At 38.4% G+C, this 16465-nt stretch overlaps 1 protein-coding gene across 3 annotated transcripts in view; it reads right to left on the reverse strand.

The window, feature by feature from the left end:
- Positions 1 to 16465, reverse strand: part of NEK7 (NIMA related kinase 7) — a 167191-nt gene that overhangs the window by 111163 nt on the left and 39563 nt on the right. The window contains exon 2 of one of the 3 annotated variants that reach the window (XM_032422106.1): positions 14747 to 14814. The exons of 1 other annotated variant lie outside the window; for it this stretch is intronic. Coding sequence is in view for 1 of the 2 variants with exons in the window: in XM_032422104.1 (XP_032277995.1) it covers positions 14747 to 14880 (134 nt within the window). In the remaining variant the exon portion in view is untranslated. Of the gene's footprint in view, positions 1 to 14746; positions 14961 to 16465 lie in introns of those variants that run through there. One more of the 3 variants, XM_032422104.1, reaches the window with a different exon arrangement.

Genomic DNA, 16465 nt, shown 5'->3' on the forward strand with positions numbered 1-16465 from the left:
AGCAACCCTCAGTTTGTTTCCTGAGATTAAGAATTCCTCATATCAGTGAGATCATATGATACATGTCTTTCTCTGATTGACTTATTTCGTTCAGCATAACACCCTCCAGTTCCATCCACGTCGTTGCAAATGGCAAGATCTCATTCCTTTTGATGGCTGCATAATATTCCATTGTATATATATATACCACCTCTTCTTTATCCATTCATCTGTCGATGGACATCTTGGCTCTTTCCACAGTTTGGCTATTGTGGACATTGCTAGTAAGCCACCTTTTTACTTATCTTTTTACTTGTTCTTACTGTTTCTCTAGTTCAGCAAACCTAGTAAGAAATAGACTCCATATATCACTATTAAATAGAGACCGTACCTAAGGATACATAGGAGCAAGCCAAAAACAAAATGTGCAGGGGAGGCTGAATAAATACTTTTCCTTCATTTCTTAATTATGCATTAATGTATTTTTCCCATAGTAAATAATTATTTAAACCTAAATATTAGTTATTTTCTAATATCTGATTTTGAATAAAATTAATCTTGAGTACATGCTATGAATCAGCCAACCCTGGTTGGCCATCAGGATCATGTGTGGGGGTTTATGGGTTTTTTTATTTGGCTGCTTGCCCACCCCACCCCCACCCACCCAATCCCATCCTCTGATTCTGACTGGACAGGTCTTGAGTGAAACCTATACTTCTCCGTTAAAAACCAAATAAATAAAATGGCAGATAATGGTGATGCACAGCTAGATTTGAGAACTACAGTGTTTGAATGTAACAGGTAGTGGGTTCGGTCAATATGCAGTTTAGCTCTTTGTGTCCAGCAGTGTCACTGTGGCTGAAAACGATGAGCGACAGCTGCCAAACTGCCCCCTGCATTGGCCCCACAGATAAGGCTGTTTCAGACTCAGGCAAAGCACATGAAGGAAGCGGCTCATGCTCAACTTCTTTCTGAGTCTAAACCGGATCCAAACAGAAACAAGCAACAGTGCTTTTGTTGAAGGCACTGACTGGTAACTTAGTGGAAGGAGGAGAAAAGGGGAACAGCAGCAGCAGCAGGACTTCTGGACGATCCCAATGGGTTCCTGCTGTTGTCAATACTGTCATTCTCATATGTTGTTACGTATTTTTAAAAAAGGAAAACTGAGGCAGAACGCAAACATCTCAGGCACATACAGAAGTCTCTTGTGAATATCTCCTCCTCCTTTTTTAAAACTGATCTGAAGTCCTCCACTAGTTTCAAATTCATATATAAACTGATTTACTCCCCAAATTAGAATATTGGAACAGTTATTTCAGACAATATCTATACATGAGCTTATTTTTAAAATAATAAAGATATAGGTCTAAGCTACTGAACTTAAAAAAAAATTAAGCATCTTAATATTTGCCAGTTTAAGAGACATGTGCCAAAGTACATTACAGCACAGCAAAAAATAAATATTAAGACATGCTCTCATCACTAGAGTTCTCTATTGTATCATCAAAATATAAAGACTACTACTCTTCTGAAAAGGATCTACGCAAAAACAAATTCAACCTCTGTCACTTTCTGACCCACGGATTAAACTAATGCCTCTTTTCTGAGCTCTTGTTATTAGCAGTCCCTGCTTTAGGCATTCTTCTATTATTTCTGCCACTACTGTTCTTGCCATAGTATTTTACTGATTAGGAAGTGTTTTCCTATACATAATGTTACTTACCTACCCCTTTCAATCCCCCCTTTAAAAACAGGGGTTTTGCCCCCCAAAATCCAGTAAACCTGACTTGAGTCAACAACAGGATCATGTTCCCTTCTTTCGTAGAGTTAGCAATGTCCCACAGACAGAAATCCTTGCTTCTCTTGGGCGTTAAACAGAGTTCTTAAGTGTTTGTCTAAAACACTGATTCTCAAACTTTTCCATGAGCTGGAGGAGAAAGCCTACTCCTGGAAGTTGGGAATGTGGCTAGAAGTCCACGTAAAGGAGAAATCCGTTCAGAGTTTACTTTCTCTTTTTAAAAGATGAGGAACAGTTTTCATTCTCCTCTTCATTATATAAACCATTTTCCCCCAAAAAATCTGCAAGTGTAACTGATGCCCCAGGAAGAGGGTTTCAAGCACCAGGCTCATGAGGTGCAGCCCTAAGTGAACAAGACCTGTAATAATGGACACTCTATCCCAAATCTCAGCATTGCAGAATCTAAAGGGATGTGATACATCCTCAATTTCAATCCCCTTCAATTTTATATAATAATTCTAATTGCAAAGATTAACAGACTTCAGAAATTACTGGCAGGAGGGGAAAAGGGTTACAAATGCCATGTGAGAGTTTGGAAAATTTCATCTTAAGTATTTTATTTTAAAAGCACTTGTAATTCCAATTTGTCAGTTCTAGCTTAAGAAAAAGAAGAAGTATTGGGAAGGGTTTTTTACCAACAAATTTTTGTTTTGTTTTGTTTTTCTTGAGCCTCCTCATCCCTGACCCGAGAGTCTGTTTGGATGAGGGGGAGCTCGGAGGGCACAGCAGGAACCCTGCCATTGCAGGGACTCCTGGGGAGCCCACGCAGTGCAAATGGAAGGAAGAGCATGGGAGCTGAGCACCGCCTGCTTCTGAGGCTGTGCGCACAACACTCCAACCCAAAAATAACACCTTCCAGAGGAGTAAGTTTCCACACTGAGGGCTGGGGCGAGTGACTCAATGATTGACAGGGGATTGCTAAAGAGAGGAGAGCGCCAGACCATCCCTCTCCAGTCATCCTTGTGAACAAAGACTGGGTCACATTTTTTTCATATTCCTGACAACACCTACAATGGCACTAAAACTCTAATATGATGATTGATGCCTGTGAGCACTGAAATCCTCAGCCGGTGTAACTAATGTGGAACTCTAGTGCTGCTGCGGCCACGTATGAGTTATTTCTGGTTTGGAGAGATACGTGGCTGAAGTACCTCTGACTTTTTAGGTACAGCCAAAAAGAGTCAGCAGACTGGATGCCCTAAGATGAATGATTGTAATAAACTGTCCTCAGACATGAAATTTTAGGTTGGTGCTAAATCCAAACTGCTGTGTTCTTTTTATAAAAAGCCTTTTGCTGAACAAAGGGCTCCCCAATTCTGATGGCTTTGAACCACAGTTTGTCTCAAACCAGTTGCAATATATGACCTATTTTGAAATAAAGCTTAAATGTGACTTTTCAAGTGTTTCTTGTTAATGGTCACTGTGTGGCAAGGCACACCTCCCACCCCTTACTGCTTCCTCGACACTTAACACATCTCCAGTGCAGAAACCCTGAATGTCTCTCAGTGTCACCTGCATTCTCCCGACACACCATCAACAGAGTGAGGTTCCAGAGAGAGAAGAAATGGGAGCAGAAAAGCAATTTTAAAAATTAAGTGAGGACAACAAGAGAGAAGACAGAGAAAAAATGCATTTTTTAAGCTATAGCTGATTCCTTAGAATATTAATGATGGATTCTATAAAAAGAACTGAATCTCTTAAGTTTGATCATCTAAAACAGAGATCAACAAACTTTTTGTATAAAGGGCCAGATGGTAAACATCTTAGGCTTCAAGGCCATACAATCTCTGCTGCACTCACTCAACTCCATAACGGCAAAGCAGCCACAGAGAATATACAAAGGAAGAGGACTGGCTGTGTTCCAATACAACTCTATTTACAAAAAAAGGTAGTGGCCACATTTGGCCCATAGGCCACAGTTTGTCAACCTTTATTCTGAAGTAACGTTTGTTACATTTTGGCCCAATGAAAATCTGGGGCCTCAGAAATACTGTATGGATCCTTGTTATCTGAAACCCTCTGTACTGAGCTTAGGGCTTGCCCATTTCCAACATAAATTCCTGGTTTTTCAAATGGAATTAATAAAATGAGTCGCTATAAAACAAAAGACAGACCTATTAAATTCATACTGATGTAAGAATAAAATATTTTGTGGTTATCCTAAATACTTCATAAATTTAGATACGCCCCATGGAATGATTTCCAGTGGGGCTCATTAATTTACACTTCTGTTATTCCCTCCTTACCACAATGCACACAAATATAACCCTCTCCCACTAAAAAATCCACAAATTAATAAAATTATATATGGAACATACCCCATGCATCACATACCACAAGCATCACTATCAAAAATTCTATGGATCCCAACAACCCAATATGACTAAGTACAAAATCGGGGGAAGGCACCCAGTTAGTCTATTATCACAAATAATTCAAGAAACCAAAGAGAAAGCAGTTGACAAGATAAAAAGCAAAGCAGAGATTTTGGCAGACTCATGGTGCTGGGGAATTCCCACCTGAATAAAGTGGGAACAGAAAGCAGGAAGGAGCAGAGGTCTGGGTAAACACCCCAGACATTCAGCCAAGACCTCTAAGATAGACCAGCCTCCCCTTGATCAAGATAAAAGGCGGTATGCCCACCAGGAAAAAAACTGAATCCTCTCTGGAGATGGTGACACCATTCAGAGTCTCTACAAGTTTTCATACACACCTGACATGCAATAAAAAAAAAAATCACCAGGCTAGCCAAGAAATCATACATAGAACCTAAAAAAAGGGCGGGGTGGGGAGCAGACAACAGAAACAGTCTACAAAGTGAACCAGATTTTAGAACCATCGGAGACGAACTTTAAAACAATTTTGATTAATATGTTCTATAGATTAGCTGCAAATAAGGAGAATTTCACCCAAAAACAGAAATTTATAAAAAGAGACAAATGTACTATCCACGACAGAAACAAACAAAAGTCCTGATTTAACGCTGGCTCAAACAGATCAAAGATGTGTGGCAATCTCCAGGGTGTTCACTAATAGAATAGTGAAAGAATATATAACTAGCAAGGTAACAGGGCAGGGGGTAGAATAACAACGACAAAATCGGAACGGTTAAAAAAGGAAAGCAAAACGGGAGGGCAAAATAGGAACAAAGAACTGAACAGCTGAAAATAAATAATAGGCTTAAGTCCAAATCTATCAGTAATGACATTAAATGTAAATGAACTATAAGCTCCAATTATAAGACAAAAATGATCAGATTTTTTAAAATTCTAAATGCTTCTAAGATATGTCTTACATAGTGGAACACAGGAAGATATTTTAAAAGAATGTAGAAGAAATACTATGTGAACACTGGCCCAAAGAAAGCTAGTGTAACTAACTTTATATTAGACAAAGTAGTTGTTAAGACAAAAGGCATTGTTAAAAATAAGGAATATTTCATAAAAATAAAAGATACAATAAGACAGTAAGACACAACAATTCTACATTTGAATAACACCGCCTAAAACTATAAAGCAGAAACTGATAGAACTAAAAGGAAAAAAGACAATTCTACAATCAAGAGTTACCGGTTTTAAAATATCTCTCCAAGCAACAAACAGAACAAGCAGACCAAAAAACTAAATAGCATGTGTTGGAAAGAGTTAAACTGCCCAATAACTAATTAATAGCATTAAGTGTATGCACTGGAAAAGAACAAAGTCTGAAAAATCGATATCCAGCATCTGCAGTGGATGCTGTGGCGCGCCCTCCAGAGAGCTTTTGAGGACTGAGGCACTCGTTCTCCAAGCTGCAGGGAGTAATGGCTGCTCGGGGCTCACAGCTGAGTCCCTCTCTAGGCAGCTGCATCCAATGACTGGTCACTGTGAGGGTACAAAGATCCAGACCCCTTGCATCAATCTGAGACAATCCTGAAGGGCTATGCTAGCTCCTGAATGGTCCCATGGGACTGGTTGAAGCCTTTGTTGCAAACCACACTGCAATTCAGCTCCTTCTGCCCAGTCCTGTTTCCTTCCCAGCTTTCACTGGAACAAGAGTCTTTTGCTGATATTTTGGAGGGGGGGGGGGGGGGGGTTGACAAGAAATTTAGCTTACGTTTGGAAAACTAGGTCACATGATCAATCTTAGCTGAAATATAGGCTGGGAGATGACTAATTTGCTTTTTAGCATCTGTGGCAGAAGTATGCAAGGGAGAGGGTGGGAATGGATGTGGGGTTGGTCAGTCTATGGTGTCCGCCTCAGTGACCATGGGTGCCAGAGCTAACCTGAATAAGCCTCAGTGTCCTCTTGGGGATAGCAGTAGCACCCACTAGGTGGGACTTGGATTTTTCATGTATTATTAAATCTTTCACATCTAGAACAATATCTTATAAATGTATTTATTCAGAATTAATAAATGAAGATCATTATGAGAATACATGAATAATGCATTTAAGGCACTGAGTCCAGTGCTTGACATTTAGTAACTACAAATGATATCTACTTTTGTTTTCAATGTATGCAGTGATTAAGTGTATCAATTTATTATATAAGCATAAATAGAAATTTTCACAATTTGATTATTTGTCATATTTTGTCACTTAATGTGTAATTGAAGGTTGTTTTCCTGACAATTAACATTTCTAAAAGAATAGTTTTAATTAATATGGTATCTGCCTTACTATGCAGATATAGAGATAGAGATACATGAGTGCTGTTTCTGTCCTTCCCCCTTTCTCCCTGCCTGCAATGTGGATGTGATGCCTCACGCTCAAGCAGCCATGTTGTTCCATGAGAAAGACAAAGAATCAGAGAGATACCAGCCCTGACCTCGATGAACATTACACCAAAGCCAGCAGCCATCTACACTTCCAGATTTCTCATTATCTAAGAAAAATAAACCCCCTTTTTTTGTGTGTGCCATTGTTGTTACTTGAAGCTAAATGGATTCCTAACAGATTTGTCACACAGCTAGTGAATAAGTAACAGAGATTCAAAACTAGGTCTGTCTCCAAAGCATAAAACTGGATAATTTTTCTAGGAAAGCTTATTCCAAACTGTAAATACATAGATTTTCCACATATAAATGCTTGTTTCAAAGATAGCTATAATTTGTAAAAAATCAAGAAGATAAATCATCCAAGCATTCTGTTCTCTTGTCATTTTTCTTACTTGATTGTTGCACTGAATAAACTTTTATGACCCTTTCCCGACTTTTAAGGATAGCTTTTTACACACTATCTTGTGAACAATAATGCCCTTGAGCTGTTTCAGAAGCATTAAGCTTTAGAATTAATAATATTAAACTTCTTCCAATTTTCCTAGAATATGGGGGTGCATAAGAGTCTGGAGTATTTTTAATTGGCAAGTTATTAACTTTTAATCTTCACATTAAGACCTAAATCTGAGAAGATAAATCCTTCTGGAAACAAGCAGTAACAGAAGATACATCAGTAGATACCTTTTCATTAAAAGAAGTATCTCTGATAACTGAAAAATTACTTTTCCTCCTTAAATATGGTAGATTAATAAATGTCTTCTTCAAATAAAAAATACTTATATTCAGGTTAAATTTAAAAATCAAATTAAAATTTGATTTTAAAAAGTCAATCCTTGCCCTCTTTCAGTTTACAACAATAAGGGAAATATCTTTAGTGGTTAAAATTGGTAACTGTCTCGAATCCTCTAGAATGAGCATCCATAACACATTCCTGTTAAATCATGTATACATGACCAAACTCAAGGACAGTCAATAGGGTCGATTCCACAAACACATATCCAATGCTTTGACTGCACTAGGTCCTATGAGGAGGTCAAGATGCCCTGTCCTTTCAGTCTAGTGAGACATACAAACATGTCAATTATTGCAAATGTATGCACAAGTGCTCCTGGAAGCACAGAGGCCTTTAAGTTGAATAGAAATAGGGATGGTGACGGTATTACCAGAGCCAAGAAGGCTTCCCACTGACCTCCAATCATTGTGTCTTTCCTTCTTCCCACTACTCTCCACTGACTATCTTTACCAATAGCAAATAGCAAATCACTATCTCAGGCCCAGCCTCTCCTATAAACAGCTCCACCTGGATTTCGTATAGACACCACAAACTCAATATCCAAAAGTGAGCTAAACATCTTCCCCCACAAACTGCCTCCAACTATTTTCTACTTCAACTGATAAACACTACCATCCACCTGGTCACTATGATGGAACCTGGAGTATCTTTCATTCAACCCTGTCTCCCCCACATCCAATCACAAATGATTATTATTAATTACCAAGTGATAACAATAAGAGCAAAAATAAATAGAAAATAAAGACTATAAAACTCCACAAAACTAAAAGCTGATTCTTAAAAAAAAAAGAAAAAAATTAAGAAAGACAACTTATGGCAAGATTGATCAAGAAAAAAGAATGCAAAGATAAATAAGAAGACTCTCAGGGGGCATAACTACAAATCCAGTAGAATAAGAAATGTGGGGAGAAGGAGAGAAGAATACAAGTAATAGTAAGAAGAATTATTTATGTCAATAAATCTAAAAGCCTTAGATGAAATGGACAGTTTCCTAAAAAACATGTGTGTGCTTGTATGTCTACAAAACTAATTCTAAAATATGAAAGAAAAAGAAACCAAAAATAGCCAAGAGATTTTTGAAAAACACCACCAAGGTAAAAGGCCTTTTCCAAACAGATATCAAGACTCATTGAAAGTACCACTGAAGCAGGAAAAAACAAGACCAATGGAACAGAAAAATAGCCCAGAAACACAACTGCTCATGTATGAAAACTTTGTGTCTGACAAAACAGGCATTACACTTTAAGTGAAAGAAATACAGACCATTCCATAAGTGGTATGGAGGCAAATGGTTATCAATTATTGTAAATAAGAAAAAAATACACTTACATGCTACATACATAAGAATTATCACCTTGCAGGGGAATAAAGACCTAAATGTCAAAATTAAAACTTTAAATTTTTTTGAAGAAAACAGACAATTGTCTTCATGGCATCAAATTAGAAAGAAATATACTTCAGGATAAAAGGTACGACCATTAGACACTGATAAATCCAGTCTATTCATCAAGAAAGACAACCAAAAAAGTGCAAAAAGAAGTCACAGACCAGAAAAAAAAAAAAAAAAAAGACTCGTAATACATACAACCAACTTAGAATTAGCATCTAGGATTTGTAAGGAATTCAATAAACAAAAGATAACCCAATTTTTTCAAGACTGGCAAAAGACACAGAAAGGTAATTTTCCAAAGAGCATTTGAAAAAATATTCAATCTCAGTACAAATCAAGGATACGCAAATTAAATTAACAATAGAATACCATTTTGTATCCACCATCAGGCTAAAAACTTTACATTCTGGCAAAATAAAACCAAGCTATGGAGCAACTGGAACTCATATACTGTTAAGTGGAGGGCAATGTCCCCATGACCCCCCAATTCCCCTTCTGGGTAATATATTCCAAAGAAACTCCCACATGTGCACAAAAGATATACACAAGAATGTTTAGGGCAACAATGTTTATAACAGCAACTGTTGGAAAGAGCATTGGCTTTTGCCAGCCCCTACCCACCCCACCAACCCCAGAGGAGAGTAACAGCTTGAGACTGCTTCACGGGTTAGGTTCCCAATTTGAGGGCTCCTAATCCACCAAGTTAAAATAAAAGTGACTTGCAAACTTGAATGTTGATCTCTGCTGGTGTTTCAAAACACTTTAAAAATATAAAAGTGATATTGTGAGATACATCAAAGAAAATAACAGCTAATGCACCAAAGAAAATACTATATAAAATCTACGACTACCCCTTTACTATTTACTTAATAGAAAACACAGCAAAATCCTTCTGCGGACTTAGAAAAGTCAATACTCTAATAAGTTCCACTTGTTGCCAAAGAAATAAAAATTATCATCCTTCTCTTCTTGGACCAACCTCCTAATATATGGTGGAATTAAAGAACAAAATAAAATATTTTCAGGAAGAAAAAGACTAAATTTCTAAATTTATAACGATGATAATAATTATTCATTTAGAAAAACTGTTTTAATTCTAGCATTTAATAAAACAGCACATTCAATTAAGTATGAATTTTGTTAAATCTTAAGCCATCTAAAAGCATTAAAGAAAACTAACGGCATAAAAACTCCACAGGGTACAGATTTAGGAAGGTGGAGGCATGCTGAAATTTAGAGGAGTCTCTAAGAGTCTATTAAATTTGTTACAACGGACTGAAAACTGGCAACAGGTTCCCATATGACTACCGTAAAATGAACTAAACTACAGGTTTTCACAGTGGATTTTGATGGCAATTCTGATATTAGGGATTTGGGGTATTTTTTATACATTTTCAGGGGAAAAAAAACAATGCTCAAGGAATATTTTCATCAGAACATTTCATCTGTTTCATTTGTTTCAAGTATAATACCAGCACTTTTGGAAATAATATGACTAAGAGTATAGGAAAGAATTATTCACGGTATTTGGAATGGTTAATTTCATGTATCAAGTTTACTGGGTCATGGGGTGCCCAGATACTGGTTAAGCATTATTTCCAAGTGTGTCTGTGAGGGTGTTTCTGGATGAGATTAAGATTTGAATTGGTAGACTTGAATTAAGTAGACTGTCCTCCCCAATGTGGGTGGGCCTCAGCCAATCCTTTGAGGACCTGAATAAAACAAAAAGGCTGAGCAAGGAAGAATTCACCCCTTCTGACTGATGACTGAGCTGGAACATTGGTTTTCTCCTGCCCTGGGACTGGGGCTTATACCATGGCTCTACTAGTTCTCAAGCCTTCAGACTTACACTACAAGTTATACCATTGGCACTCCTGGTTCTCAGACCCTAGAGTTTGTACTAGAACACACAAAATGGGTTCTGGTTCTAGGTCTTGGACTCCGACCAGAACTGTACCATCAGCTTTCCTGGGCCTCCAGCCTACAGATGGCAGATTTCAGAACTTCCCAATCTCCATAATCATGTGAACCAATTCATTACAATAAATCGTGTGTGTGTGTGTGTGTGTGTGTAGAGCTAGAAATACAGCTAGTTGCATAGGTTGAGGTAACCACATATACAGAGAGAGGTATATGTGCATGTGTGTAGGTGTATCCTATTGGCTCTGTTTCTCTGGAGAACCCTAAAACAATATTGTATTCTTGAATTAACATTTGTTTGCAGAGCAATACAAATCAAATAATTAAGTAAACACAAAATAATGATCCCCCTTTTTTTTAAATAATTGAAACCTAAAGTTTTAACTTTTAAATCAGTTAGTATACAAATTCTTTATTCATTCTGACAACTTCTTAAAATCAATTAAATGCTATTCAATTTATAATTTTTAAAGGCCTATCATCAGAGCTTAGTAGCTATTCTGAGTATAATTCTAAAAATACAATGCAGCCTCACAAGGAATGAATAAAATAATTTTAAGTTATTGACTCTAAAAGAATAAATATTTTGAAATATTTTGAAACATAAAATTAGCCTTCATCTTAAAAGCCCTTAACGTTAATCTGAATGTTTAAGGAGGTCTGTAAGTGGGTCATGAGATATTTGCTCCCAGGCTGAAAATCTGTATACAAATTGTTCCCTGGAAAGAATTTTCAACCAAAAGTTATAAAAACCAAAAGAAGGATTAATAATGGAAAGTCTGACCTAACATCAGCCTGACTGCTATGATGATATTCTACTCAGCACTAGAATGATCCTTAGTTCTCAGAGTATGAATGATCCTTAGTTCTTTCAACTTGAGAGATGCCGATAATCTACTTTTTCTCTCAACTGTGCTTTATGTATAACTAATCAAATTATAAGATGTTGGTTCATACAATCAGGGATTTACTATATCATAACTAACAAAAATAACAAAAATTTTAAATGTCTATCATTTTTCATTCTCTTTTCCAATGCAATACTAGAACCAGTTAAATCTTAATTCAAAATATGTATTAAGCCACATTTAAACTAAATTTTAACACTGATATACTTCCTAAGCAAATCGTTAATTTAGGACTTTGAAAAAAGACTCAAGAGAGTAATAATTTCACTGAAATATCACTGGCATACAAATCTTATTTATAATCTACAAATGATTATTTTCTACTCATTCAAGTAAACTTGGTTCAGGGTAGTAAAAAGAAAACATGAGAGTCAACAGACATGGATCCAAGATCTGGTTCCACTACTTACACATACAACCTGCCACATGTCACTGAACCTCAACAAGCATCAGTTTTCTTCTTTGTGCAAAATGGAGATGGTGACACTTCCGTGACCTACATCACAGATGACTCGATAACATAAATTATGAATATATTTTAATAACTCTGAAAGCAGAACTTAAATGTAATAGATTACTGTACTATGACATGTGTGTTATTTGAAAAATACCTATTCTTATAATATTTTAGATATTACCTAAAAAATAACGTCAAGAAAGCCAGTCTGTCATGGGTCCCACATGTCCCTGTATGGTCTCACTGAGTACACCAAACTACAAGGTGCGCTGACCTTGAGCCCCTTCTATATCTAGTGACCAAGGTAACCACAGTGTAACTTCAGCACAGCTGCTCATTTCCTAGGTGACCGTTGACACGTTTGGTTGCTACTTGCTACAAAAGGTGCTGAGCCCTCAGTCCTATGTTTCTCAGCTGCAACTCAACTCCCTGAAAGCACAGCCACCATCCAGGTGCATCACGTCTCACCATGGTACTTGGGAGCAGGAAAACCAGCACTACCCGGACAGATGCTCTAGCTGTTTGTGTATTTTAAAAACTGTCTTGCTCTTATAGCTAAGTCTCACTGCCTACTTTCACACCTATGAAGCTGTGGCAAACCAATCTGCTTGCTTACTTAGTCATTTCCTTTGGGATCTTGTTACTTCATGCATTCTCTATGTGGTTTGGGTTCTTCCTGAAATATCTTGGTGCAAGTAGTATGCTGAGATATGAGATAGACAATGATTTTTTGGAACTCCTCCAAAAGGGCCCAGCTAGAAGACAATGTAGATATAACTGTTAAAACAGGAGTCCCCTGAAAAGAAATGGATGGAATCAGGGGCGCCTGGGTGGCTCAGTCAGTTAAGCGGCTGCCTTCGGCTCAGGTCATGATCCCAGGGTCCTGGGATCGAGCCCCACATCAGGCTCCCTGCTCCGCGGGAATCCTGCTTCTCCCTCTGCCACTCCCCCTGCTTGTGTTCCCTCTCTCGCTGTGTCTCTCTCTGTCAAATAAATAAAATCTTTAAAAAAAAAAAAGAAAGAAAGAAATGGATGGAATCAGCACCAAAGAAATTCGGTCCAGAAACTGAACTATGGGAGCCCCAAAGCATACACCTGGTTGAAACCAAAGCAGTCTGGTTGAAACCAAAAATGCCTCTACAGATCCAAATTTCTCCATGGAAACTACAGAGGTAAGTGGCAACCTTAGAACACATTACTCCTTCAGTACCTTCACGACCTAACCTTGTGCCCTTGCACCATGATTTACCAGCCTTTTAAGAAAAGGGGGACCAGAGAGAGACCCATTCCCAAGGGAGGACTGCAGGGGAAGAAAAGACAGGGTGGGAGACGGAAGCTTTTCTGGCTTTCTTGGATACTGATGCTTAAGTAGGTATCTTGTCAACTTCTCTTGAAGGGCAGAAGCCACACATTCAATTGGCTGAAGTTGCAAACAGAATAAAAGTAGAAGTTCCTGCAACAATGCAGGTGGGGACATTTGGATCCTTGTTGTGCACTGCTGCCACTGCTCCTCTCATTGCTGAATGTACACTTGCTACTGATGTCTGATGTACTGTAGTTGTACTGTGAATGCGCATGAAATCCAAGGGGTCTTTTCTCAGCGTGGAAGATGTGCTTGTTGGAGGGGATCGTAGGACAAGTGCATAACAGATTCCCTAGTCAGGCAGTCCTCTCCCATGTTACACAACAAAAACAATATGGAATTCCAGAAGGGAAAAAAAAAAGAAATCACCATTTTGATTAAAAACCTCAAGGCAGTAAGAATTTTGAGAGATGTGATATTTCAATAAAGCCACCTTGTGTGGCCTTGTGAAAAAGACTAATGGGAGCTGGAGGCCTACAGTGGATTGCCAGCAACTGAGTTCAGTTGTGCCCTGTTGCTCTGGTTGTTCCCAATATTGTGACTGTGACTGAATCAACTGCACAAACTGAGGACACTGGGTATGCCTTCTTGGCCATTGCTAATGCCTTCCTCTCTCTCTCTCTCTCCCTGCCAATCCCTCTTTCCTAATCCCTTTGATACTATAAGATCAGTATCAGTTTACCTTCACCTGCAGGTTCCAAGACAGGTTTACTATGTAGCCTCAGGGGTACCTGAATTCCCTTGCTGTTTCCACCAATGCAGTGTGGAAGAAGCCCTTGCCCTTCAGGAAAGACTTGGTTCCACTACATTCGTGATATCATGCTGACTGACAGGCTCAAATAAACAGCAGGTGGCAATGGCTTTAGAACAAAAACTGACTCACATGAAAGCCCAGGGGTGGTTCATTAATCCTGATAAGACACAGGGACTTGCAAATTCCAAGGCAAATTCTTGGGAGCAACGTGGGCTACCCTGAGTCAGTAAAGGAAAAATTACTCATCCTCTGGCCTCCAGCTACCAAAAAGGAGGCCTGGCAGTAAGTTGGACTGTGGGGACTAGAGACAACATGTGCCCCAACTAGGCTATCCTACTAGGGTTACACAGACTTGTGGTTCCATAAAGCAGTACAAGTACTGTTCCCTGGCAGGAGAGTTCATGCCCTACGGCAAATGGTCAGGAACTGATCCTTAGTTTTAGCCAATGAGACTATGCAAGCTCTAGAAGATCAGTAGGTCAGTTTAAACTCTTCTTGCACAAGCCACAATGGGTAACACTCTAGCCTTAAACTATACCCTGGCGGAACAGAATATGTATAAATTAATACCACTAGACAGCGGAACAATCCACATATCCCACAAGAAAGGAAGTTAAATGATTACCTGAAATAAGACCTATCAGTCCTCTCTGGGGCTTTATTCAATTGGCTGAATCCAGAATCCTGTGGTACCTGATGGAGATGAAAACTGCAGGTTGGCTTCATCCAACTGATAATCATCCTTATCAAGTGTTGCATGAGATCATGTGAATGGATTTGGTCTCAGCATATTTAATCTGAATTGCTGACGGTGTGGCATACTCATGTGAAATTTGACTTCAGCCTATGTTTAGGGCCAAACGGTAGACTATTAGAAAAGGCTATCTATCATGGGTCCCAAGAGCCCCTATACATCCTCCTTAGCAAATGCACCAAACTACAAGTACACCAACCAATCCTCTGTCCTTCGGCCATATCTGTAGCTAATCATGTAGGGCAGGCAACCATAGCATGACTACAGGGAGATTGCTTGCTCCCTGCCTGATCCCCAGTTAGGGGGACAGGCTTGCTTACACTTTCTTCCAATGGTGTTGAGCCTTTAGCCTTGGGCTCTGACACTTTGACCCAGCTAGCTCACTGAAAGCACAGCAACCATCCAGACCCATCTTACTACTCCATGGGACTTGTGGGCAAGAGAATCAGTGTGATTATGCCAATGCTCCTGCTGTTTGCTGTGCTACAACGAACTGTTTTGCTCTGATCTCTGAGTCTCACTGTCTACTTTCAGGCCTACAGAGCTGCAGCAAGACATCCTCCTTGCTTGCTTTGTCATTTACTTTAGAGTCTTGGTACTCTTTGCCAACCTGCATGATGGCCGGGAATAACAATACTAAGCAACAACACAGTAACAACTTGTTCTATACACAGTAGGCCAGCATTTCAAACCATTAAAAGAAACTGTAAAAGTATGAGAAAGTTCAACAAGTCAGGATATTTACTTTGATGGATTTAATTTTTGATTTCACCAAACATCACAATCGATAATGCCTTAACATCACCTGAATGCATTACCAAACAGAAAATTAAGTAAGCAGAAAGATAGCATGTCAAATAGCTAAGGAAATCATTTCAATTCTATCCTTTCACAAGTAAAAATAATTTCCACTAATCATTTTACTGTTCTAAACACATTTATCACAAGTTTAAATACAATGAACATTAGAAAAGTGATCTAGTAACATAAATCTTCCAGCTAGTTAATCTTGCAGCATAGATTATCTCTTTCCTGCACTGCACTCCTTTGAGATAAGGTCATCTGCTAGGGCAAAGATACTGTGTACATGTTTTTAAAAGGAAAATGATCTTAGAGATTTTCATTTTCACTTTCAATATTCAGTATGCACCCACTGGTACAGCCTCAGGAAACTGAAATCAAAATGACATCTGGAAGACGACCAGCAACCAATCACCAAACTAAGTCCTTCCTTTAACAAAACCCAGCTTTATATATTTACACATAATTTTCTTATGCAAACTCTGTTGAAACAAATAACAATACTACCTTTCTCCTCTCTCTGGCTCCTTTCATCCATTGTTATTGCCTCACCAATATGTAGTTAAGACTTAAATACCTATCATAAAATGTGCAGAAAACAATTGCAGTTCAGACTATATGAGGAAAGTATCTGTTTTCTTACTAAATTCAACAACTTTCAGCTTTCTAAGGCTGTTCCCCTGGGTGACACTTGAGTTAGCATGAATGCGTTGGTCTCAATTTTTAAGAATACAAGAAAAAATACACACATAAATTAACCTATACTTCACGTGTGTTGCTCACAGGTAT

Source organism: Phoca vitulina, unplaced genomic scaffold (assembly GCF_004348235.1).
Source record: "Phoca vitulina isolate PV1807 unplaced genomic scaffold, GSC_HSeal_1.0 scaffold26, whole genome shotgun sequence".
Taxonomy (NCBI): domain Eukaryota; kingdom Metazoa; phylum Chordata; class Mammalia; order Carnivora; family Phocidae; genus Phoca; species Phoca vitulina.